The 27299-nt window shown below is 41.9% G+C and overlaps 1 protein-coding gene across 2 annotated transcripts in view; it reads left to right on the top strand.

Moving 5' to 3' along the window:
- Positions 1 to 27299, top strand: part of LOC145981311 (nonsense-mediated mRNA decay factor SMG8) — a 112880-nt gene that overhangs the window by 29479 nt on the left and 56102 nt on the right. For both annotated transcript variants that reach the window (XM_083114510.1, XM_083114509.1), the window contains exons 8-10: positions 21951 to 22019; positions 24929 to 25029; positions 26339 to 26431. In XM_083114510.1, coding sequence (XP_082970636.1) covers positions 21951 to 22019; positions 24929 to 25029; positions 26339 to 26431 — 263 coding nt within the window. The remainder of the gene's footprint in view (positions 1 to 21950; positions 22020 to 24928; positions 25030 to 26338; positions 26432 to 27299) is intronic.

The following is a 27299-nucleotide window of genomic DNA, read 5'->3' as shown; positions in this document are numbered from 1 at the left end:
ACAAAACCCACATAGAAGTTTGTCGCAGGTGCTTGTCTATATTTCGTAATCGAAAACAACAGGATTACCAGCGTATCAGAGGTCCCAACATCGCTGCTGAGAAGCTCGCTAACCACAAACTTTATTGCAATGACAACGAGCCGGCTGTGGCAGACTTGCCCGAACCTGGCACCGTGGAGCGTTTCCACATGCATGGTAGAGCACCCCGCTATCATCATCGCGGATTTCGAGGCCTTCCTCAAACCCCTGTCCACTTGCGATCCCGATCCTGAAGTTTCCTCCACCACCCCTTACCAACTCCACGAGGCATCCAGTTTCGCATACGTTGTGGTGCGACGAGACCAACACATCACCCCCGAGCCCTACGTGTACCGTGGTCCCGACGCAGCCAAACACTTCCTTGAAAGGATGGTTGTCGAGGCCATCGAGATAGAGAAGGTATTGTTGGCCCCCAAGCCTATGCTCCCACTGTCTTCTGACGATCAACATAGACACGACGAGGCCATCGCTTGTCCTGTCTGCGTTGAGGAGTATACTGCCAAAAACCATAAAGTCCGACACCACGATCACTTTAACGGTAGGTACGTTGGTCCTTGGTGCAACGATTGCAACCTTAAGGCCTGGGACCCGCGCTTCATCCCGGTGTTTTTTCACAATGGCTCGGGGTATGACTTTCACCATCTGATCAAGCATCTTGGGTACGACGACATGCAAATCAACGTTCTCGCCCAGAACGAGGAGCGTTACATCAGTGTGAGCAAATGGGTTCGAATCCCAGAATCACGCTCTACCGTCGAGCTTCGCTTCCTCGACTCCCTGAGGTTCCTCCCGGCAAGCCTCGATGCTCTCGCGGGGAAGCTTAGCGACGAGAAAATGCTTATTACCTCTGCGAATTTTCCAAACTTGGACGCCGGTCTCTTCAGGCGTAAGGGGGTCTACCCCTACGAATACGTCACCGACTCTACCAAGTTTGCGGAGACGTCGCTACCTCCCCAGGCGAAGTTCTACAGTCAGCTACGAGGCTCGAACATCACCGACGAAGAATATCACCACGCCCAGTCCATGTGGCGCGAGCTAGGTTGTCGAACTCTCGGAGACTACCACGACGCCTACCTCAAACTTGATGTGACGCTCCTCGCCGACGTGTTCCAGACGTTCCGGGCGACCGCAATGAAGATCTACCACCTGGATCCCGCCTACTTCTATAGTCTCCCCGGACTGGCGTGGTCAGCCATGTTTCTGGTGACGAAAATCAAGCTGGAGCTTCTTTCGGACGTGGACATGGTGCTGTTTGTGGAACGCGCCGTGCGGGGTGGAATGGTCCAGGTGTCGCAACGGCATGCGCGCGCCAACAACCATCACATGGCTACTGGCTACGACTCCACCCAACCGTCGAGCTACATCATGCACACGGACGTGAATAACTTGTACGGGCACTCCATGATGCAGCCACTCCCTTTTAGAGGGTTCGAGTGGGCTGATCCTACCAAATTTGACGTTGAAGGTTTCGACGATTTGGAATGCGGATTTTTCGCCGAGGTGGACCTTGAGTTCTCCGAGAAGCTGCAGGATTTGTTCTGCGATCTTCCCCCTGCACCCGAGTTCAAGTGTCCACCCGATTCCAACCAGACGAAGCTCGTCATGGATTTCGAACCCAAGAAGAATTACGTCCTTCACTACCAGAATCTCCGGTGGTTGATGCAGCGAGGGGTCACAGTCCACGCAGTTCACCGCATCCTCAAGTTCGAGCATTCTCCATGGTTGCGTCCATATATTGAAGTCAACACTGAACACCGCACCGCAGCCACGTCCGAGCATGATAAGGATTTCTTCAAGCTCATGAATAATGCGGTGTTTGGCAAGACCATGGAGAATGTACGGAATCGCGTGGACATAAAATTGGTGACGAGGAAAGAGCGATGTCGTCAGCTTGTCGCGAGTCCATTGTTCAAGTCTCGAACAATCTACAACGAGCAGCTGGCTCTGATTCACATGAGGCAAGGTGTGGTGAGGCTCACCAAGCCCATCTACGTTGGAGCCACGGTTCTGGATCTGAGCAAGCTCCACATGTTCGAGACGTACTACGGCATATTACGCCCACACTACGGCCACAACATCTCGCTTCTCTACACGGACACGGACAGCTTAGTGTACCACGTTCGCACAGCCGACGCATACGGGGATATAGCCACAGCTCCATCTTTGGTTAACCTCTTCGACACCTCGGGCTATCCCCAGCCCAACCAGTACGGTATCCTGGCCTGCAACAAGAAGGTGCCTGGCAAACTCAAAGATGAGAAGGACGGAGACGTGATTCTTGAGTTTGCAGGTCTTCGCGCCAAGGCCTATACCATCCAAGCCGAGGGCAGTGTTACCAAGAAGGCCAAGGGTGTCGGCAGACAGGTGGTTCGGGAGCATCTCACATTCGAGGACTTCGTGGGTTGTCTCAAGACCAGGTCGTCGGTTCTAAGAGCGGAACAGCGTATCCAGAGCGTTGACCATGTGTTGACCACCAACAAGGTGAGGAAGATTGCCCTGGATCCCAACGACGACAAGAGGTGCGTCCTCGAGTGTGGAATCCACACACTCCCATGGGGACACAATCGTTTGAGAGATGAAAAAAAATGTAACAAATGTCCATAAAAAAAAAAGTGAACCTAACATCAAACAAAAAAAACATTGAAAATGACAAAAAAAAGTAAACCAAACATCAAACCAAAAATTTGAAAAAAAAAAAAGTGAACCTAACATCAAACCAAAAATTTGAAAATGACAAAAAATCTTGCACGTACAAAAATAAAAAAATAACCATGCCTATGAACTTGTTCGGATACAGAAAGCAGACCATCATGGAAACTGCACCGTCCATACCAGATCATGAAGTCTTACCTTCCGTGTTACCTAAACTCAACGGTCTGTTGATCATACACCTCAACAGCATTTGGACGAAATTGGATGAAGACGTCGGCAAAACTTTTTACGTCTTCAACAACAATTTACATTTTTACGAAATTCCGATCGGTGGGAAACTTCAAATCACCACGAATCCGGAAAACGTAGGCGAAATCAAAATATCTACCGGCAAGAATATTTTTCGAATCAAGCACGACAAGATGCTTTCTAACATTACGTACGATGTTTCCGCAGGAGATTATCTTCACGTTCAACTCCTGGGAGATTACGACAAACTCGTTCCTCTCTTCGTAGAATTACGAATCGTCTATCCTATTATAAATAACCGTTAACCAAAAATGCCTAACGACATTTTCGGCAACACCAAGCGTGTAGACCACGCAGAAGAGATTCTCATGCTCGACGTCCGAATTAAAAAGTTGAGGAGCGATTTGATCGCTTTGCAGGAGACCTTAAACAAAAGTTTAGAGTCCGAGATCGCTACGCTCCAAACGCAATGTCTCGACCCCATTCTGAAAATCGATTCCGAACTGAAAACGCTCATAAAAAATTATGTCGACGTACCTTCTTACGACAGCGTTCAAAATATACAGTTGAGCGTGGATTCGCTTCAAAATGATTTGGCCAAATTACAGCAATTCCAATCGAAAAATAAAGATTTGGAAAAATTGAAACTCGAAATCGAAGAACGAACTTCTGCAATCGAAAATAATTTCTCTGAACTTCAAACCGTCGTGAAGGATATTGATGTAGAACGCTTGCATGTCGTCGTTTCCAAATTACAAGAAGAATTCACCGGCACGTTGGAAGAAATAAAATCCAAGTTACAGACTTTGGAAGATACAATGACGAACCTACCATCGTCGGACGAACTGCAGGTCATCGGTAAAAGCATCGCGAACATAAAAATTCAATTGGAGGCTTATCAAGATTTCGAACACATTCAAACCACTATCGCAACGCTTCAGGCGTCTCTGGAGTTGATCAACGAAGAAATTAAAAATATTCACGCTGAAGCGAACGCGTTGACGAACATTCAAGACACGTTAAGCACGGTTCAGCAGAAGATCGAATATTTAGAAAATTTGAACGTCGAATCCAATCTTGCTCATTTTCATCACGTGCTGGACAACATACAGGGTGACTTGGAATCGTTACGGACGAGCGTGCCTTCGAGCAAAGATTTGGAAAAATTGAAAACGGCGGTGACGGCACTATCCGATTCGAGCGACATCAAAAGTTCGTTGAGCGATCTCGAGAGTAGGGTGGCCAATCTCCCCACCTCCAAAGAATTGCACGCTTTGAAAAGGAACATATCACGTATGCTGAAACGACTGGAAACGGAAACGGCGAACGTGGAACAGATTCGAGACGAACTTGCTTCGCTGGTGTCGACGCTGCCCACTTCGCAGAGCGTCGCCGACCTTCACACGCAGTTTACAGAGATGCGAAGAATCGTGAACGATCTCACCGAGAAGAGCTCGAAATTAAATCAAGTCGAGAACCTTCAGAGTATTGTCGTCAACATCAGGGATCAAGTTGGAGTGCTGGAATCCACGCAGGAATCGACGCTGGCCTCTTTCAGTGCAAAGTTGCAAGAACTCAACGAAAACTACAAGCAGTTGAACGTGGAAGTGAAAATCAAACCGTCATTTGCTACAGTAACGGATACCATAGTCGAATATTTGTTGCCCGTACAAAATACACTGGGACAGCTTCACAGCAACCTCGTTAGCGTCGATACTAAATTCGCCAAACTGCATTCTCTGCAAGCCATCGAAATCAACAGCGTACCCAATCAACAGAGAATCTCCACGTTCGTCGAAGGTAACAAACTGTACATGTTACATCCTTATCATCCGTACTACAAGTTTCTCCTCGATGGCACGATTCAGATAAACGAATTTTCGTACTGGTCTCACGGCAGAAAAGCTAGCGTTCCCACCATGATCTTGATATCGAATCGTGGTGTCCAGAAAGCAGGAAACATTCCTTTGGCACGTTGGAACGAAACGCGCAACGTATATGAAATACACGAAGACGAAGATCTTACTGTTTTCGACGTGAGTGCCGGCGATAAGCTGATCATTCAAAACACGAGCGAAGTGCCACCCTCTTTGAATCCCATCACGCTCGTGCTTCTCTTCAAACGTAATCTCTAAAAAAAATGTCTAGGCAAGCCATCGTCCAAGAATTGCATAAACCTGCACGGCGCAACTACGAACGTTTGGCGGTGGTGACCAAGGGCATCGATGACCTCTGGCAAAGTGACGTCGTGGAGATGAGCAGCGGCAATCTAAAAAACGTACATAAATTGAACAAGGGCAACAAATACCTCCTCACCGTCATAGACACGTTTTCGAAATTCGCATGGGCTCTACCTTTGAAAACCAAAACGGGAACATGCGTCACGGAAGCATTCAAGACAATTTTTCGCGAAAGCGACAGACGACCACGGTTTTTGCAAACAGACAACGGTAAAGAATTTTACAACGCCGTATTCCAAAAGTTTATTCAAAAACATGACATTCGACATTATTCGACTTTCAGTCACATCAAGGCCAGCATCGTGGAAAGATTTAATCGAACCTTGAAAACACACATGTGGAAACGATTCACGCTTCGGGGGAATTACAAATGGGTCGATATTCTGCCGGAACTCGTCGATACCTATAATGATACGGTACACAGAACGATTGGCATGAAGCCAGCTGACGTTACCAAGTCCGACGAGCGGCGTTTAATTTCTACAGTTTACTGTCCAAAGTACACGCCCACGACTACCAAGAAATCAAAATACAAAATTGGAGACCAGGTGAGGGTCAGTAAATTGAAGCGAACGTTCGACAGGGGTTTCACACGAAACTGGAGCACAGAACTTTTTACCGTGGTTCGAGTTTTACCCGGAAACCGACACACGTATATAATAAAAGATAGTAGCGGCGCGATTTTGAAAGGAAGATTTTACGAAGAGGAACTCTCTAAAACAAAACATCCCGACACGTACCTCATCGAGAAAGTATTGCGTAGGAAAGGCGACAAACTGTTTGTCAAATGGCTGGGACTTCCGGAAAAGAGTTGGATCGACGCGAACGAAGTGATCTTGTGAGTACGTGGAATGTGGTGAAGCGTCTACCGGATTCGGAAAGTCAAACAAAGAAAAAGAACGGCGAGTTGCTTCCCGACAGCATCCGCTGTCTGATCGTAGGTCCTTCGGGGTGTGGGAAAACAACACTGCTCGTAGACAATTTTCTCCTCGCCCCGAATTGGTTAGATTGGAAGAACAGGCACCTGTACGTGTTCTCGAAAAGTTTGGAGCAATCCAAATACCAGCAACTGATGAAACTGTACGATGGTCTGGACATTGCAACGTTCTCTTCGGAAATAAAACCACTCGACGATTGTCGTGAAAATTCAGTTGTTGTGTTCGACGATGTCATCCTGGAAAATCAAAATGAAATTCGCAACTTTTTCACGCAAGGTCGTCACAAAAGAATAGATTGCTTCTTCCTAGCTCAAACGTTTTCCAAAATTCCAAAACAGTTAGTATGCGACAACGCTAATTTCATATGTTTGTTTCGTCAAGATCACACCAACCTCAAGCACGCGTACGATGACTACGTAGGCGGAGACATGAACTACAATCAATTTTCGGAACGCTGCTGCTCCCACTGTTGGAACAGTGACGATTTCGGATTCGCGACGATCGACATGACGAGGAAACCCAACAACGGAAAATACAGAAACAAAATCAACGATTTTCTAAACGTTGCAACGTTGTGAGAAACGACGTGTATAAATAACGTTATGACGAAACGAAAAATCGAAGACGAAAATCTCAAGCTTCGCGATTATCTCGCGAAACGCTTCAAAGGTTGGAAATCCGAGAATCGCGGATTCTACGAAGAGAAGAAACGTCAAGATCAACCTGTGATCGACGCCATCAGCGATCTAGGTAAAGAAATTAAAGGCGTAACGGAACAAAATAAAAATTTGATCAACGAACTCGTACCACTTGCAGCTAAAAGTTACACCGTACCCACGCCCATTTCGAGCATTCCTTCGACGCCGTTCGAACTGAAGGACGTACCGGCACGACGTCGAGCCATAGGTAGCACGTCGTCGTCTTTGGATAAGATCGAGTTGGGACCTTTGGCACGAGACTACCTGAGCACGGGGAAATTCGACAAGGATGAAGTGTTCGGATTGTATCCGAGCATGGAGAGTAACGAAGGCGGTGGTGTGGTTTGGAAGATTGGAAAATCGAAAGTTACCTTCGAAGGCAACGACATTAAAATTAATTTAGGCGAGAAGGATAGTTGGAACAGGTATCCGGGTACGGTGGGACTGTGGGAACTCGTTGCCAAAAAGCAGCCGAAAGATTACACCGACGAAGATTACCAGAGTTACAAGGAAATTTTGATCATGACGGATGCCTTATACCAAAACAACGACGCTACGCAGAATAGGGTCAAATCCAGCAGCGGTGAGAAGTACAGGAATCTCATCAAGCCGATATGGAACCAGGTGAAAACAGGCAGCGGCGTCAAACTCTACAACACCCTGCCCAAAAAGTTTGTGTGGGTGGACGACGTGCGCAAGCTCATAGACAGGTTGTTGGTTATTGCAGGAGAGGAGAATGCAGGCAATCGTAATTTCTACAACGAGAAGGTAGGAATTGTGGACATGATCAGCACAAAACTTTCCAACTTCATCGTGAACGACGACAAGGGTATAGGTTACCTCATTAAAATTATGAACACACTACCTCCGAGATTCTGGAACGTGGCCGAAGGAAAGGGACTCGTGAACGACATCATCAACAAGTTACCTTTCGAGATGCATTTACCCGGCTACCAGTACTGCGGACCGGGTACCAAACTCGAGAAAAGATTGGAGAGAGGAGACAAGGGTGTGAATCCGTTGGACGCCGCATGCAAAGATCACGACATCGCCTACAACACCACTCGCACCGATCTGGATGCACGTCATGAAGCAGACAGAAAGTTAGAGCACGCAGCTTTCGAAAGATTCGTTAGCAGAGACGCTTCGCTGGGAGAAAGAGTTGCAGCACTGGGCACCACCATCGCCATGAACACAAAACAAAAATTTGGAGGGGGTGTGTAGAAATAAAAAAATTTCTCGAACCGTGAAAAAAATTTCTTCGGTATATAAATAACACTACGTAAAAAAAAAAAAAAAAACTCCAGTTGTGTTTGTCATCTTATAAAAATGAGTAAACAATCACTAGACGCCCAAGCATTAAAACAAATGCTAAATTCGTCAGTCGAATATGTAAAAATTCAGGAATTGGAAGTGGACAAACCTTACATGATAACTTCCGGTTCAATTGTTTCTACCCAGTATGGTCCCAAGGCGCGTCTGTTGCTCAACGCACAATACAGTCTATTTTTACCAGATCGATACGCTAACATGTTATCCGACGAGAAGCTAGCTATTTTAATCGAGAACAAAACTCGAATCGTGTACAAGGGTACAAAGGAACTTCTTGGTAAGGAAACAAAGCACGTAATAGAATTTGTGTAACGGCTCTACGCGGAGTATATCCTTGAAAAAAAAATTACACAGAACAAAAAAAATCTCAGAACATTTATATATAAATAACATACCGAAAAAAAATTACACAAAAAAAAAATCTCAGAACATATATATAAATAACATACCGTGAAGATAACATATAGAGCATCAACATGAAGCCCAAAGGTGTCGTGTACCAGATACCATACTCCAATCTAAAAAATCTAGGTGCCCTCGATGGGTTACTCACCAAGAAACAACGCGAGAAGAAACGTTCTTGCTTGACGAAAGGACACGGAATGAAATTACTTCTCAGCACACCTCAATTGAGACGCTTGCAGCGTTCGCGGAAACAGCAAAAAATCGGAGGTTTCATATTCAGCATCCCGGCCATCCTTGCGGCATTGGGGGCCGTTGGAAGTTTGGCTGGCGGAAGCGCCGCCATCGCGAAAACCGTCATCGACTCGAAGAAGAACAAGGCAGAATTGGAAGAACAGAAACGTCACAACCTGGCTATGGAGAAGAAGGGGAAAGGTATGACCAAAAAACAAAAAAGCAACCTCGATGCTTTGAAGAAATATAAAAAAAAGAAGAAGCCCTGTCCAACTTCGATATTGAATCTCTGATCGAACTGTTTGGAATAAGAAACTTCAGGGGTGTTTTCATGTCCGATTCTCTACCCCCTGCTGTGAAGAAAAAAGAGTATGGCGTGGTCAACCTGGACAGTTACAAAAATCCTGGTACACATTGGATATGCTACCTCAAAATTAACGATAACAATGCATTTGTTTTCGATTCGTTCGGTGGCACACCACCTGCCAGGTTGGTGAAGTATCTCAGTGTTGCCAACCTCTACTACAATGACAAACGCATCCAGGGTTTCACCGATGTTAACTGCGGCCACCTATGCCTTTCCGTTCTCGCATACATGTCTAAAATAAATAACCCGTCGGTGGAACATTTTCAGAAAGCATTGTGGAATCTTAAATACGATGGGCGTGTTCCATCTCACGAGCGAATCTTCAATCTTGAAACTCACGCTGCACGACGACATCGTCTATCCTAAATCCGTAGCTCTGCGTGCATTCTACAGCATGTACCTCATACCTAATGTCACGCAGCACAACAACAAAATTAGCGTCGGAAGCGAACACATCATCGTCACGCCAGGCCAATACAATCTTTCCACTTTGCAAGCTCAGTTACCCAAAGGCACGTACCTTTCTCAAAATTCGGTCACGCACAGAGTGGAAATCGTGTCGGCAACGGAGACCGTGGACCTGGGTACCATGGGTGAACTTTTAGGTTTCGAGAACAACACAAAACTCGAAGCTGGCATCAAGCACACGGCAGCAAACATTCCTAAATTTCTAGCCATAGAGACTCTAAACGTTCACTGCAACGTGGCGGAAGGCATGATCACAAAATCCTCGGACGGATTGTTAGGAAGTCACAAGCAGACGGGAATCATAGCTACGTTCAAACCAAGTTCCGAATTCATGGAACCGATCATCTACACGCCCTCTTCGCCGATCTATTTTCCAGTATGTCGCAACCGCATAGACGACATAGAGTTGGTGGTGACAAACGAGAAAGGAGACGTGGTGGATTTCGCAGGTGCAACGACCACTGCCATCGTGGAGATCAACGTATAATAAATAACACGCATAGTGAAAATGGAGCAAATCGAAAGTTACGAATTGCAATCTTTCCCTCCCAACCGTCGCACGTTCGCCAATCTCAACGAAACGAACAGGGAGATCGAATACGACGTGGACGTAGGCGATGGGTTCGTTCATCCTCACAGAGCGGACCTCTACCTTCAATTCGACGTGGTGAAGAAGGAAAGCGGAGACGCGTTTCCGCCCAATGCAAATTTGATACTCGTGGACAACTTCGTGCCTCACCTGTTCTCGCAGGTGGAGGTGAGGAAACACAACACCGTCATCGACAGAATAGACTATCCAGGCATCACGTCGACGGCAGTGGGAACTTTGAAATTATCCAAAACGGACGCAGCATACTACCAGGCGGGAGGATTCGAAGCGGAGACCAAAATATCGACTAGAAGTCACACGGTGCTTTTTCCCATGCGTCTGCTGCCGGGATTCTTCTCGGACTACAAGGAGATCATGTGGAAGGGAGGATTGCGCGTCACGTTTCGAAGAGCAGCCAACGACAACGACGCACTGATGCGATACACCAACTTGAACGCCGACGGCACGCCGATAGCCAACACATTACCTGAAGCGGCCAAGTGCGTCATCCGGAGCATGGAATTGAGAATGCCGATCGTGGAATACGAAACAAACTACGCCCTCAAGTACAAAGCGGAGATCTTGAAGAGTCCGCAGGTACCGATTCACTTTCACGGTTACCAGTGCGTGCAGAAGATGACGTCGGGAAGTCACATGGAATTCGACGTGACGACGCAGTTCAACAACATACAGTTCGACATGCCAGATTTCGTCGTAGTGCTCTTTCAGACCGGGCGCAATAACAACCAGGAAAAAGATTCCAGCAAGTTCGACGACTGCAAGATCAAGAACGTTTATCTCAAGAACGGTAGGAATGAAGTGTTCCCGCGCGAGAATTACAACCTCGACATGACCAAAGACGATTACCTCAAACTTTACGAAGCTTACACAGCTTACAAGCGCGTGACCGAGGGAAACGTGGACGTGTACTACACTCCCAGCGAATTCAAAATCCGCAGGCCCATGTTCGTCATCAATACAACAAAGAGGAAGCAGGTGGTGGTCAACGATCGCACCAACATCAAGGTCGTCTGCGAGTTCCACGAAGCCTTGCCTGCCGATACTGTATGCAGCGTCATCCTCATTGCAGAGAAGTCTTTCGCCTACGACGTGAAGAATGAGAGGGTCACGGAGCAGTTTTAACAGGTTTTTAACATCTTTTTCTTGCACAATCAGTTACAATAAGAATTTTGTGCTAGCACAATAATAATACGAATTTCACTAGTTCAGATCAGTTACAATGTCAATTTCACTAGTTATCAGTTACAATATCTTTTTTTTTTTCATCAGTTTTTGCACTATAGCACGAGACAATCAGAATTTGCACAAAATTTTGTTGTTTTTACATGAGAAAATTAACAATAAAATTCTTTTTTTATCGTTTCAGATGCTGTCGAACATCAAGCACACACACTAGGAAAAAAAAGCATGCAACTCTAGTTTTTATAACACACACATTCTCCATCTTCATCAAGAAAATATTATAATAAACATAATTATTTTTTATCTATCTCACAATAAAACTCTATATCCAAAAATATTACAACATCAAATAACACTAGAGTCGTTAGTACACGTTGCATGCATTACGGAGGTCCTCTGTAGAGTTTCATGGAAGTTTGAGAGAAAAAAAAAAAAAAACACGTGAAAACTCTATAGAGCTGTGGTTATCCATAACCACAGCCGTTAGAACCTTTTTGGGTTGGGCACCACGCACCCTGGCGGGGTTAGGGGCCAGGAATCTTAAAAAAATAAAAAAAAACAATTATTATTTGTTTGTTTGCTTGCGTCACAATACGAAAATAATAAAAAACGCGCGCGCATGTGTGTGTGGCACATCGTTCCCGAGAGAGGTTTACAAAGATCACGATATACAAACATTAGTGTCCCCGGGACTTGGAAGATTACGATAAGGTGCATTCATCCTTCAAAAATAACAAAGTGTATTTACTCATCATTGCTTTTCTGCGCTGTGAAACATCATCAGCGCAATAAATAAGACGCAAAACATGGAGAGAAAGTGAGTTTTTGAGGTTTTGGTGCGATTTTCTTAGAAGTCAAAAAATCAGGGTTGGTGTAGAAGGCATATTTACTCTTAAAGATTAAGATATTTGTCTTAAGACGTTTTCCAAGACATTGAGAAGCAACTAGTCAGTGTTGCCAACTCCTATTTGTAGGTTAGCTTCCCCTGTAAAATATCATATGGTGAAATATTCTTGGGGTGAGTTGGCAACACTGAACCGCAATTGATGGCGTTGAACCCGGCCACCTCCTCTACTCATCGACGGCAAAAACATCGACGCCAAAAACATCGACACCAAAAACATCGACGGCAAAAACATCGACGGCGAAAACATCGACACCAAAAACATCGACGCCAAAAACATCGACACCAAAAACATCGACGACAAAAACATCGACACTAAAAACATCGACGGCAAAAACATCGACGGCAAAAACATCGACGGCGAAAACATCGACACCAAAAACATCGACGCCAAAAACATCGACACCAAAAACATCGACGACAAAAACATCGACACCAAAAACATCGACGGCAAAAACATCGACGCAAAAAAACATCGACACCAAAAACATCGACGGAAAAAACATTGACGCCAAACATATCGACACCAAAAATATCGACGGCGAAAACATCGACGGCAAAAACATCGTCGGCAAAAACATCGAAGACAAAAACATGGACGGCAAAAACATCGACGCCAGAAACATCGCTATTTTTTGGTCATTAAAACCGTTAATTTATAATGCAGTCATGTTTTATTATTATTGAAGGAAGGCGGAAAGTAGGAGGAGCAGAGTAGAAAGACGGGGATGAGTAATAGAGTGGAAAGTAGAGGGGCGCTAAAACTCCAACTCGCCCAGGTGAAATTTATATCTTGATTCTCTCCATGAATTGGATTTAGAGTTGTGACCAAACTTGCCTACATTGGTCGATCTTGTTTTTAGATTTCTTATCAGCCATGGTTGTTGCGCAAGAGCGGTATTTTCATTTAAAAAAAAGGTAAAGTGCTCCCTTGTGCATAGCACTACACCATGAAGGCGTATAGGGGATGTGGGGGTAACGCCCCACACTTTCTTGATCCGGTCGTGAATGGGGGTGATGTGATCAGCATCACGCCCCTGACTGCCTTTACCCCCCAGGGTTTCCCCCAGGTACCCATGTTATTCGATGCTGGGTGGGCGCCGGGGCCGCTTCCATCGTTAGAAAAGTTCCCGGATTTCCATAATTTCGCGCTGCACGCGCACCTTCTGACATCAAAACAATATTATTATTAGCACCTGATTCTTGCCCCAAAGCTCAAACAATGGAATCGTAAATAATGCGAAGTGTCATGTTTCCTTCTACTTTCTAGCATGCTGCTTTTAACTTCATAGACGGGATAGTTGTGTGCTCGTTATATTGTGGATGTGGAAGAAATGTTACTTGATGAGTATGGGCCCCTTTGCTTTACCTCCCCCGCCCACCCTCACACAGCAGACCCCTTTTGACAGCCACTGGACGGAAGCTTTCAAAACATCGTCTCTCCCAAACATCAGGGTTTATCCGCAACTGATATCAATTCTGCCAGTCACACCAGAAGGGTTGCTAGAATTTTTGTCACAAATGTAGATTGTGCATTAAGTGTTTTTAACAAACAACGTGTTTTATTTTTTAAAATACACAGCCTTATATGAACTTAAGAAAATAAGGAGAATAATTTAAGGAATTCCGTCCATTGGAATTTATTTAGCTGTAATTTTTTGCTACTAGTTTGTGTTAGACATAAATACACAGGTTGTCGCCATACACGTAGGCGGATCTAGAATTTGTTTCTGGGAATGGCACGGAATATAGAATATATATATACACGTATATCCTGGCCTAGGCATGTGCATTCTTTGCGAGTGTCCATCAATTTCATTATATCTCTCGTCCTCATCGTCACGATTAGCCAAATGTGGCAGAAAAGTGAAACTAATTAACAAAAGTAATATATACCTATTAGGGCTGAGACTATACCGATGTCGTTGTATGAGTATCGGCTGATAACAATAGTATCGACATCGGAAAGTATCCGCTGGATTCAGTGGCGGCGATTGGGTTACAAAACCGTGGGGCAAGGTGTCAAACCTGGGGGGGGGGGGGGGGGCAAAGACAGTATATTTCCCTTTGTAGGTAAGGTTCAGCATAGTGCGGGAGCAAAAGTGGCGAAAAATGGGTTGGCAACTGCCCCCCTCGCCCTCCCCCCTAATCGCCGCTACTGGCTGGATTTTAATTTCAGATACTGGCCGATACTTTTCCTGCGTTTTGAGAGTTGGCGGGTCCATAAAAATACCGCGCGACAATTTCACAGGGTCTAAGTTTCTTGGGTGTTCAGCAAAATTTAAGTTTCCATTGATTTTGTGCCAATATTGAGTGAGAAAACTATATTTTGTGATTCCTTAACACATATATTTATATACTGGTACAATTTTTTAATAGTTGGATGTATTTGGTGGTTGTGGGGTTGTTCTTTTGTTGAAGGTTCAAACGGTGACGAAGAATATGTGCATACAGCTAAGTGTGTATAATTCCCCTATAAATCGAATCGCTATTTTTAGAATAGGTCTAACAGGTGAGAAAATATTTTTTTATAAGCAGGAGGACGTTCAACATCTAAAGAACCTTTAAGCTTCATTTCTGTTTGTTAGTTAGTTCCTCATTCGAGTACCGACAATATTAGTGTTAGCAATGTTCTCTCATGCGTGTCATAATTATACAGTGCCTTTCACGGCCGAGGTGGCCGTGGAGCGACGTAAAGCGCGCCGGGAAGTAGGAACGCGTCTTCCGGCAAACTGGGTGCAACATTCGCGTAACTGGAACCGCTAGCTATGTAATTAAATATGCTCGTACAATTGCATCGACAGTTACAATTAAAAGGAACACGTACCGTGTTACAAAAGGTGTTTGGAATGATGTCCTCTTGCATCCACATATTTATAGGAAATTTTCACTAACACGCATCAGTTCCTCTTTCGAAATTGCTTCAATTTATTTCTTCACATTTTCTTTCAATTCTTCTGATGTATGGCTTCCGGTATAAAAGCTTGGTAGCTCGCCACGATGATGTTAGAAATATGTCTGTTTCTTGTGCAAGGCGTCGGAGAGATTTCTGAGGAGTATATTTCAATCGTGTTCCAACGTCGTCTAGTTTATCCTCAGTAAGCACATGCCGTTTTACCTTAACAAGAGCAGACCCTATTTCCTAAATTTGTTCACAAGTAACAGATCACTGTCTCTGTGTGAAACAGGAACATCTGGGAATTCTGCTCCGAAACTCATTCTAACTTCCCTACAAGAATTCGTAATGACGTAACAGTCGTATATAAAAATTCGTTGTTTAAAATTTTACGGATAGCGTGGTATTATTAGACTGCAGAAAAAAAAACTGGCAATACGTAAACTTAAACAAAACAATCTAAAACATTTGTTAACAATTTAACACTTCACAACCACGTGCAAACTGGACATCAGCTGTCTGGATACTGAAGCACTGACGTGTCTAATGCCAAGGTCAGCGTACAGTTGTGGGTTTGAATGCCGGTAGATGTGCTCCTACTTTCCGACGCGTTAGCCGCCGACCAACGGCCACCTCGGCCGTGAAAGGCACCTTATACATATATCCTTTTCGCTAAAATTTCCGAGAGAGAGAAATACGACGTTATGAAATCAAGGAGTTAACAAACTATGAATTAGAAATATTAAAATTGAGTTCCAGACCCAGGTAGTCTGGCAATAAGACTGTTGCCTTGTAACCAAGTGTACCCGTGTTCGATCCCTCGTGGGGGTACATATCATTAAGTGGCTCGAATTCCAGTATAAAATACTGCAATTTGTGCAAAAGTCAGCACGCTTGGGCAAGTTAATGCTCTTCGGAGTCTTAGGAGTATGCCTACATTCCCCAAGCGTGCTGATTTTTGCACCGTATTACAGTATTTAGTTGGTTGGATTTATATTAACCTCATTTCTGAGGTTACAAAATAATTTGTGCACTGTCATAGTAGCCCATTTCGATTCCAGCATGTGAAAGCAGAAGAGCTACATGTGAAGAGAATATTAAAATTATGATTTATTAATTTCTAAATTAAAGGAAAGTTTTACTAAGGACAGTAAGTGATGTGTTAATTGGATTTGGCCGTTTCAATTCAGAAAGTTCCGAATTTATGAACTACGGAAAGCTACAATCTTCCGCCGCTCACTACTGTTGTGATATGGAAGGGAATTAGAAATAAGAACCCTTCAGCAACTTCTTGCAATGGTTGAAACGTTCAAAATTGCCTTTAACGAACTTTATAAGCTTTGTGTTATTCATCAACAGTTAAATGCAGTGGAGGCGATTGGGTTCCAAAACTTGAGGGGGGGGGGGGGCAAGAACAATTTACTTTCTCTTCGTACATACGGTTTAGCATAATGCGGGGGCAAAAGCGGCAAAAAGTGTGTGTAGGGGGGGACATCTGCACCCCCATGCCAACCTAATCGCCGCCACTGCACTAATCGAGAATCAAAAAGTTTTTCCATCCCATAAAAATAATATCCAGGACTATTTTGTTAAATAACTGTTACATTTGAGGGAATAAATACAGCACTCAACCTCTAGTTACCAATCCCATTACGAAGGTAACCCATGATTTCCTGCAGATTTCCTGGAGATTATGGGGGCGTGGGGGGGGGGGGCAGTTGCACCCCCATACATTTTGCCACATTTTCTCTCGCACTATGCTAAACCTTATGTATCAAGGGAAAGTAAACTGTCCTTGTCCTCCCCCCACCCCAGTTTTGGAAACCAATCGCCGCCACATTTAGACATAATTTTGCCACGTATTATCTATTTTTTTGTTTGACGAGGAATTTCTCTATCCAAGTTCATGGGCGTAACTTGGAATCTAACTTTAGGGGGTCACAATCGAACTTGCCGCTTAACTTTTTTGGGGAGGATTCAAAAGTTTTCTAGGCCATAAAAGTAGCGTTAAGGTTATTTTTATTTTGTGAAACAACTGTCACATTTGTGAAATCATAAAAATTGCTCCTCTGGTCCGAAGAGGTCAATAAAAGTACCATTGACTTGTAAATTTTAATAAACCTGAAAATTTTAGACGGGCAATGCTACCCTTGCTTCCGCCATTCTCATTTGCGAAAGCAGTCCTCTTCTATTGCCTTTACTTCAGTTACTTTTGTGTTTGAGACTATTTCCTGATGTCAAATATTTACGGAAAGAATTTATGACTGTCATAGCATTCGCACAGCAAGCCCATCTTGTTACAGATAGGATCTTTAAAGGAATAAGTTTCTATTCTGCATCTCTTAAGATGCTTTCGAAGATACCATGCCTTGTTAGACTACTTGCAATTAAGCTATATATGTATTGCATTATTAAAAAAAAATATCACACTGTTTAAATTATATGTGACTTTAAATTAATCTCTCAGGTTCAGATTCAAAACAACTACACATAATTTATTAATTTCCAAGTATGAGCCATTTATTCGCCAGCCACATTAAGCAACACAGCTCACAACTCACAGCTAACGAATAAAGTATGAGTGAGTGTTAATAACAAGAAATTTCCTACAAAAAGGAGTGGAATAGTTCAATTATATACAAAGTAATACAAGCAACCCCCTCTCGCGTAGTTGCTTGGACATGTATCGGCTTAAAAATAGGTAACATTCTTTTAGAGTATAATATTATAACTGCAATAAGATTATATTGCATTTCTAAGTAAAGGATTAGGGGTGGGACAGTCGGCCACCCTTGCCTCCCTGTGCGCACGTTTATGAAAATGAAGCTTAAAGGTTCGTTAGGTGTTGAACGTCATCCTACTTATAAAAAAAATATTTTCGCACCTTTTAGACCTATTCCTAAAAATAGTGATTCAATTTTTGTAGCAAGTTTGGTGAATTATGATTGCCCAAATGGAAGTTTTTTAATGGAAAATATTGAGTGAGGAAACTTCCAGTTTTTCCAATTTTTGGTCGAAATGCGTCTAACCTACTATCATAATCTTGGGGAGAAGGGAGCCAGAGATGTTTTGTGGGGCTTCAGTTTCCTAGCCCGCCTGAAACGCCGTCCCTGATAAGGTGGACATAAGAGAATAAGAGCAAATATTCTGAGGAAAAGTGACTCATTAGATGGACAGTTTGAATCAGATGGTCATTAATACCCATCACTGTAACATTTGTAAGAGTGCAGTGAAAAAATTTAAAATACTTTTAATCACCAGTTTCTTTATTTGCAAAAGAAACTAATTTTTCCAATTGTCTCTGTAATAAACGCAGTGTTACCCTGTAATCAATGGGTCCCGGGTGAAAGCACATGGTGGTTCAGATCCTATTTTGAACTGTGGGTCCAGTCCCGATTAACTTCTCTGTGCATAAAGAGGACTTAAACGATTATTATTATTATTATTATTATTTTATGGGTGCACATGTAACATTGAAATTTTCGGTATTTGGAATAGCCTATTATTTATTTTTTTAAAACTGAAACATGCAATTCGTAGTTTTATACAATCTCAATTGTTTGCAAATATATTTATAACAAAAAACAATATGCATTTAATCGTAATAATTGAGGATTTGGCGTTTTAGACCTTTAATTTAACATATATTAAAAGCCCGGTCTCTGGCACCGTGAGCGATCAACAAGGTAATTTTTTCTCGTGTGACCCACGAAGGGTTAATCGGAACTGAACCTATAGTTTAAAGAATCCATACCACTGTGCAACTATCCTCCACCGGGGATCGAACTTCGGACCCCTTGATTCAAATACAACAGCGGTACCGATACACAGTGACGGCGCTTTGTGGTGCGGCACCCAGGGAAAATGTCTGGAGGGGAAGGGGGCAAGGCAATATTGCAAGGGGGCAGTTATATTACTTGCACACGTTGTATACCAGTGCATGAACCGAAAGAAAGTCACTACGGAAAAGTCAAGTTGTATTTGGTCCTTTCGGTCTCCTGCGTCTGATAAACAAGGAATAACAATAGTCGGTGGGCTTTTCATCTTTCACACGGAGGAGCCTTCTTTCCCTTTCCCCCGACCACAAACGCTGCCGGCGAGAAGTCATAAATGGTTACAAGAAACTAAACAATCACGTTCACTGCGTAATCTCATTGTTTGTAATTTTATCAATAATAAAAATAATAATAATAATAATAACGTCTTTATTGAGAGGGCGTGTTTCGACCTCACGGACCATTGTACATTGCTGGCACGGTAGCACTGTAAGTTGGCAACTTGAGTTCGCTCATTACGCATTGTTCATTTCACCGAAATACTTTATAATTTAGGGTAGCCATCTCAAAATATTCGGGATTAGATTTGAATTTCTTAGTGTGTAAAACATTGTCAAAAAAGGATTTTCCCGTCGATGTTTTTAGTGTCGATGTTTTTGCCGTCGATGTTTTTTGTGTCGATGTTTTTGCCGTCGATTTTTTGGTGTCGATTTTTTGGTGTCGATGTTTTTCCCGTCGATATTTTGTATTGTCGATGTTTTTGCCGTCGATGTTTTGCACTGTCGATGTTTTTCCCGTCGATGTGTTTGTACTGTCAATGTTTTTGCCGTCGATGATTTTGGCGTCGATGTTTTTGCCGTCGATGTTCTTGCCGTCGATGTTTTTACCGTCGATGTTTTTGGCGTCGATGTTTTTTGTCGTCGATGTTTTTACCGTCGATGTTTTTGCCGTCGATGTTTTTGCCGTCGATGTTTTTACCGTCGATGTTTTTGTCGTCGATGTTTTTGCCGTCGATGTTTTTACCGTCGATATTTTTGGCGTCGATGTTTTTACCGTCGATGTTTTTGCCGTCGATGTTTTTGCCGTCGATGTTTTTACCGTCGATGTTATTGGCGTCGATGTTTTTACCGTCTATGTTTTTGGCGTCGATGTTTTTACCGTCGATGTTTTTGCCGTCGATGTTTTTACCGTCGATGTTTTTGACGTCGATGTTTTTGTCGTCGATGTTTTTACCGTCGATGTTTTTGCCATCGATGTTTTGTACTGTCGATGTTTTGTGCTGTCGATGTTTTGTGCTGTCGATGTTTTGTGCTGTCGATGTTTTGTGCTGTCGATGTTTTGTGCTGTCGATGTTTTGTACCGTCGATGTTTTGTTGGCGATGTTTTGTCGGCGATGATTTGACGCTACACCGGTTGTAGGTGCTTCTGTATGAATGTCCCTGTTGTCACAATTAGTCTAAAGTTGTAGGAAAGCATTGTAAAGTAAGAAAATATCTTTACTCAATGGTAGGGATGTGACGAAGCTGAAAATTTACCGTTGCCGATGTACTCACCGATAATTTTTGAAACCGATACCAGTGCTGATATTTAACCAATTCCGATACATAAGATTATTCAACAAAAATGGGATGTTATTTCCAGCATCACAAAAATACATTTGCTATATACATTTTTATTGCATATCATATGTATATACATATACTGTACATGTGCATCTAAAAGAAAAGTGGTTATATGAACCTTTAAGAAGAACATAGATTCTCAAGAGATTTAACATTAGTACACAAGCAGTTTTTTGAAATACAAAATGAATTCCTATTCTTAATGTTGTAAATTTAATGCTGGCAGATTCAACTTCAGAATCACGGTTTTGGAAGCACTTCTGGAAGTAACCTTAGACATTATACGGAATTTCCAATACAACAGCTGATCCTGGTCATGTGGAATAGTTGGTTCAGCAATGTACTGTTTTATTTCTGATTTTGAGGTGGGTTGATTCTCTGTCTGAGAGTTTGCTATAATTTTATTACAAGAACTCTACAAATGATAAAGAATCATAACCTAATTTTCAATAAATCTTACAAAATTAAAATATAAAACTTATTAGAAGGTAAAACTGTAGTATTTTCTGTACTGGTTTAAATATCACATTTTTGCAGATGCTGATATGTCAATTTCTGCCGATTTTGATACATCTGTAATCGGCTTCGGCACATCCCTACTCAATGCTATCATTTCAATGGAATACTTCCATGAACATTTTTAAATATTTGAGGGAGCTTTCAGACTGAAATGTTACCTTTATTTTAAAATATGATTTTTCCTTAACCATTTTCTATATTTAGTACTAAAATACTTCACAAATAACACCATGATAAAATAAATGAATTACACTTTGATAGCAATGGGCAGTTCAGCTAAGTCTATCATATCAGTTAGTTGCAATGGAGTAAACCTGTATGATATTTGACTCACTGCTGTGTAGTATGATGTGTTTCTTCAATTTACACTTTCAGGGACAGTATTAGAATATTTTTGTGCTGATTGACCTTTAGAAAAGTAGACAGTCGAATCCCAATTTTAGGTTTGCTGATTTTATACTTTTATATTGTCACACATTAGTATTTTTTTTCATTGAACAAAATGTTATAAAATTCTCCCAGATTTTACACTTTCCTGCATTTAAAATTTTTGCATCTGTGTTCCCTGAAAATATAAAATTGAGGTTCCACTTTGCTAATACATTTTGTATGAAATTTGCTCTAGAAATATATCACTCTCTATCTGAAGCACAAGAAACTGATTGTTGTTTCATAATACTGAAAAAGTAATTTCAGATATGTCAATATTATGTAATGTTACCAATTTACCTGTGATTTTTTTGCTTTGTGTTATTGAGCATGTTGTACACATGTGTGAGTGTGTATAAATGCTGAGTATTTCATAAGCTTCACTTGTTTCAGGCCTAGACCAGAACAGAGTTGAAGATAATTCTGAATTCATACCATCTATGCCAGCATCTGAAGCTGCAGGTAAGGATAAAAGCACAGAGTGGGCTATGATATACCAGCATACACTCCTGTTCAGAAAAAATGGTACTCTCTTTCAACACTTTAACCCTGTCTTAATATGCCAGTTTCATCTGAAGGGAAGTGTACAAGGCTGCACTGTGAAACAGAGTTGGCTTGGTTTATGTTGAAGGTTTTCTTGAGTGAGTAAAGTAAAGTGTTCCCCTGTGCATAGCACCACGCCATGAAGGCGTATAGGGGGTGTGGGGGTAACGCCCCACACTTTCTTGATCCGGTCGTGAGTGGGGTGATGTGATCAGCATCACGCCCCTGACTGCCTTTACCCCCCAGGGTTTCCCCCAGGTACCCATGTTATTCGACGCTGGGTGGGTGCCGGGGCCGCTTCCATCGTTAGAAAAGTTCCCGGATTTGAACCGGCCGGGGATCGAACCCAGGACCTTGAGCATGGTAGTCAGACGCGTTACCGACTGAGCCACCGCGGCCTTCTTGAGTGAGACATTTCTTATTCTGCATTTGTGATTAAGCTGTACAGTGGGGTCAGAGTGGGCATACCCTCCCCCCTTTTTTTTTACACTAGGATGGTTATGGTTGAATGCTTGATATGCACACACATCTCATGGTTTAAGAGTCCAGAATATCGGTATAGAGACTGTCATCTTCGTAGTCAAGAAGAATTCTGTGCCATGTTCTGACACACTTCAGGTTGCAAATGTGCCATTACCTGAATAAGACCTTTCCCGGATTGTGGAAGAGGTCCTGAAGATTACCAAGCTCCCTTAGCCTATCCTCCAAGAAGTCCCGACCTCACTTCGGCTGGTTCATCAATGACAGTGTGAGAAATAACTGATATCGCACAACACTAAAATTATGAGCAGCTGTAGGCGATGCCTTCACGCATGTAACCCCAGATTATCTCCACAAAACATCTGCCAGAACATGGGGCAAAATTCAGCTGTGCTATGAAAATGACTGTCTCCTTACCGATGGCCTGGACTCTTAAACCATCAAGTATGTGTCTGTATCAAGCATTCAACCATAACCATCATAGCATCAAAAAGAAAGGGGATCATGCCCACTTTGTGACCACTCTGTTAAGTACGGACTGAAAAAAATTACCAAAATGTGACTTAAATACAAAGAAAAAATTGAAGCAAGATTCCTGAATTTCACACGCAAAAGAGAAAAATAATGTATCTATGTATTGAGAAAAAATAAATATGCTGACCAAGGCAGTAATTTATTTTATTAAAAACATAAACTAAACGTAACGTTTCAACCTTCTAGCAAGGTCTTCTTCAGACTCTGCACCAAGTACAAAAGTAACAAGATACAAAAACAGGGCATTATATATATACACACACAAAACATTACTCCCTCCAGACTAATAGAAAGTTGTTCTGGAACTTTCTAGCAGGTGGCTTTCACTTGTGAACTGTACTTTCACCTAAAAGGCTAAACATATTTACTTCCATATAGAATGTGGTTGGGCTTTATATCTCACGCTTTTTTTTCCTTTATTTTCTTCCTTCTCCTCTTTCTCTCGTTCCAGTTCATTGTGTCTTCTTCACCTTTCTTCTCTATTTCCTTGGCTTCCTTCCATTTTCTCACTAGAAGGACATGACATAGAGTGGGATGAGGCTAAGCAGATAGGAAGGGAGAAGAACTGGAATGGGGGACTGAAGTTAAACAAAGAATGGAAGAAGGTGTTAACTCTTTCTAACACCTTCTTCCATTCTTTGTTTAACTTCAGTCCCCCATTCCAGTTCATTGTGTCTTCTTCACCTTTCTTCTCTATTTCCTTGGCTTCCTTCCATTTTCTCACTAGCATTCTCTTCTCCCTTCCTATCTGCTTAGCCTCATCTCACTCTATGTCATGTCCTGCTAGTGAGAAAATGGAAGGAAGCCAAGGAAATGGAGAAGAAAGGTGAAGAAGACACAATGAACTGGAATGGGGGACTGAAGTTAAACAAAGAATGGAAGAAGGTGTTAGAAAGAGTGGAAAGGACAAGAGAGAAAGAGGAGAGGAGAAGGAAGAAAATGAAGGAAAAAAGCGTGAGATATAAAGCCCAACCACATTCTATATGGAAGTAAATATGTTTAGCCTTTTAGGTGAATGTACAGTTCACAAGTGAAAGCCACCTGCTAGAAAGTTCCAGAACAACTTTCTATTAGTCTGGAGGGAGTAATGTTTTGTGTGTATATATAATGCCCTGTTTTTGTATCTTGTTACTTTTGTACTTGATACAGAGTCTGAAGAAGACCTTGCTAGAAGGTTGAAATGTTACGTTTAGTTTATGTTTTTAATAAAATAAATTACTGCCTTGGTCAGCATATTTATTTTTTCATAATCATGGAAACAAGGCTTAATGGTGTTATACTATGTATTGATTGTCAGCAGATAATGGTGTGTCAGAGTTTATTGATAACATTGCTATTGATTTTACCTAATCGGCCAGGTGTGATGAGTGGTCAACTCATGGTCTTGCCACCGAAGGTCCTAGGTTTGAGTCCTGGTCTGGTTGTGGGCATTTCTTTGACGTATGTGTCATTGTTAGCCTCATCATCATGATTAGGTAAAGCTGCCTGAAAAGCACCACTAAAAAAATATAATTTTTACCAACGAAGTTGCTTCCACAAGTCTTTGTTGTTGCCCGTACAAGTAAAATTCCTGTACATATGAATTTTACACCAATGTCTGAATGTGCAGTTTATCTAAAGGAAAGCCAAAAATAATCAGTCTGATCATACGTATTTTTTCATATAAATTGGTGATTTTACTGAAAAATCTGATAATGTATCAAATTAGTACAGTATATGCTGCTTGATCCTTTATATTGATAACTTTGTATTGGCAAAGTTCCATATATCTTCTAGTGGCTTTTATTAATTTACATATTGTGTTTCTCATACAGATCACAGCTTTAAGAAGTTTCTGCAGCAGCACATTGACCAGGCTTTTTCAAAAGGCTTCGACGATAATGTGGGAAGACATGCTGTACCTTCTTTTTTTGAGGTGAATATACATATGTATTTAGTTGCTATTAGAATGTCAGTTGAACTGTGAATCTGAAAAAAAAAAAAAAAAAAAAAGATAGATGTGGAATGGAATACTCAATGCTCGAAAATGTACAGGGTAGCACATATTATATCTACCAATGTCAGTTTTTAACCTTGTCGGAATGAAGGCATGCATGCGCGGGCAAGAGCAAGCCTAGCAATTTCTCTACCATCATCTGAACAGGTTCCATTCAGATGACACAGTGACAGCTTTGTATTTCCTGGCATACTGGTGCTTCTCTGACCTCGAAACCTCTGATTTTGCCCACTGCTGTCGGCTCTCCATTAGTGACCCACCTCATCATGTTGCTACTCTGATAGTTTGATTGTGGATCATCATTGAGAGCCTGCCGCATTTTCTGAATGGAACCAGTTTGTTTGAATGCCTCCTCTGCAATATATGTTTGAAGTAGCCAACATTCCATGAGCTTTGCCACTCCCTGCTGAGCATGGGAGATTCCTCTGCATGCAGAGCTAGTTTTAGACAGGGTTATCAACTGAAATTGGTAGATACAATATGCACCACCCTGTATAAATTATTACTACTTGAGATAGACTAAAAACTAATAAACCCATACCTTATTTTTATTGCCAAATTTCCTAATGCACCTTCATATTCAGTGGTGGGAAATATATTAATAAAACATGAGGAGAGTAAAGGTATAGGAGAAATTGCACACATTGTGTCCCCAGTATTAAAATCACAGTTGCCCTGGAACTTAGAGTAAAGGGATAAATTATTATCCATCAAGCTCACAATCAAACTATGCAAATCTTTTTCATGTGCCATGTGTCTCTCAATATGTCACTGCCATTTTTCTCATACTTGTTGCATGGTCAGAATCTTCCATGGTATGTGTCTTATGTCCTTTTGAGTTTACAACATATTTTAGTTGAGTGTTCTGACTTTCCAGAAGTCTGCCATACCCTGAGCCTTCAATGCTAAGGGTGCTTCTATGCAGTCTTCAGTCATAGACAACAATTCTTTAAATTATTATTATTACACAAACTGGTTATTGCCAACATCTCGTAGTTCACTTTCATTAATACCCACATCATTGAATGTTTTCCTGTGTTTATCCCATGTAGGTTTCAAAACAAATGTTTTATTTCCTTGAATATTTTAACAAGTTGGTGTAAATTTTCGATAAGGGTCTTTCCCTTCGCGAAAAGATGAGTGTAAATATCCAACACATCTAAAACTTATATTATTTACTTTTGTCTTGTAAATATTCTGGTTGCAATGCTGTTGTCTCATTTTCCAGATTCCACAGGCTAGCATCTGGTTTGAGATGTGCAACAAAGTTTTTCACTTCTACATGAATGACCCAGTGGAGAAAGACTTCAAATCTAGGCAGGTAATTTCAACCGAATCATTATAATAAACAAGTAGTATAATATAGCTCATATAATATATATAATAATAATATAAATATATGAATTTTTTAGCTCAGCAAGGGTTTAAATTTAATTTTGTCATGTACAGAGCGATCACAAGGAAATTAACCTTCATTCAAAGTCCATTGGTTCAACTCGGGCCATAAGGGTGCATGCTCCACTGTACCCTCCCCTCCATGCAGGAGGACAATGTACAGGAGTTACTGGTCTATGCAGGCTTTTTTGCCAGTGGTTCCACTATAGTGCAGTTATTTAACTGCAAAGCCACCAAGCAAACTTCTGGCATCACCATTATTTCCACATCTTTTCAATTGCGGAAATTGTGCTGAAGCCATTGTTATTGATTGACTTTTTTGCTCAATTGATTGAATATTGAGTCACAATTTTCATAATTTTCCACTAAGTTGTAGATGTAATCACTCTTTAATGAAAGTTATGTTTATTATTTGCCAAATTGGGTCTCTAATGCACATGTTGAATTTCCTGCTAAAATAATTTTGTTTAAAGTATCCCTTGATCATGGGTAGGATATGGGTATTTAAGATTGAGCAATACTATACCACTTTGACCTGATGCAAGTACCAATGTTGGTACTCTTACTAGTCCTACTGATAGTGATATGAATACTTCTTACCAGTTCCCACCAATATACAAGGGCCATTTTTCTTGTAGTGGCAACATGTAGAGAATGAGACATGAAATATGATACATACCAGGAATCATTTACAATCCTTCAATGTAATCTCCAGCTGCTGTGTGAACACGTTTTCAAACATCTGGCAGTCATTGGATGCAATTGATAGCTCCTGTTCATGCCAGTGTGCACAG

This window comes from Lepisma saccharinum, chromosome 29, assembly GCF_977018435.1.
Source record: "Lepisma saccharinum chromosome 29, izLepSacc3.1, whole genome shotgun sequence".
Classification (NCBI taxonomy): Eukaryota; Metazoa; Arthropoda; class Insecta; order Zygentoma; family Lepismatidae; genus Lepisma; species Lepisma saccharinum.
Note: the sequence above shows the minus strand (reverse complement) of the source record. Positions and strands in the feature narration are given on the sequence as shown.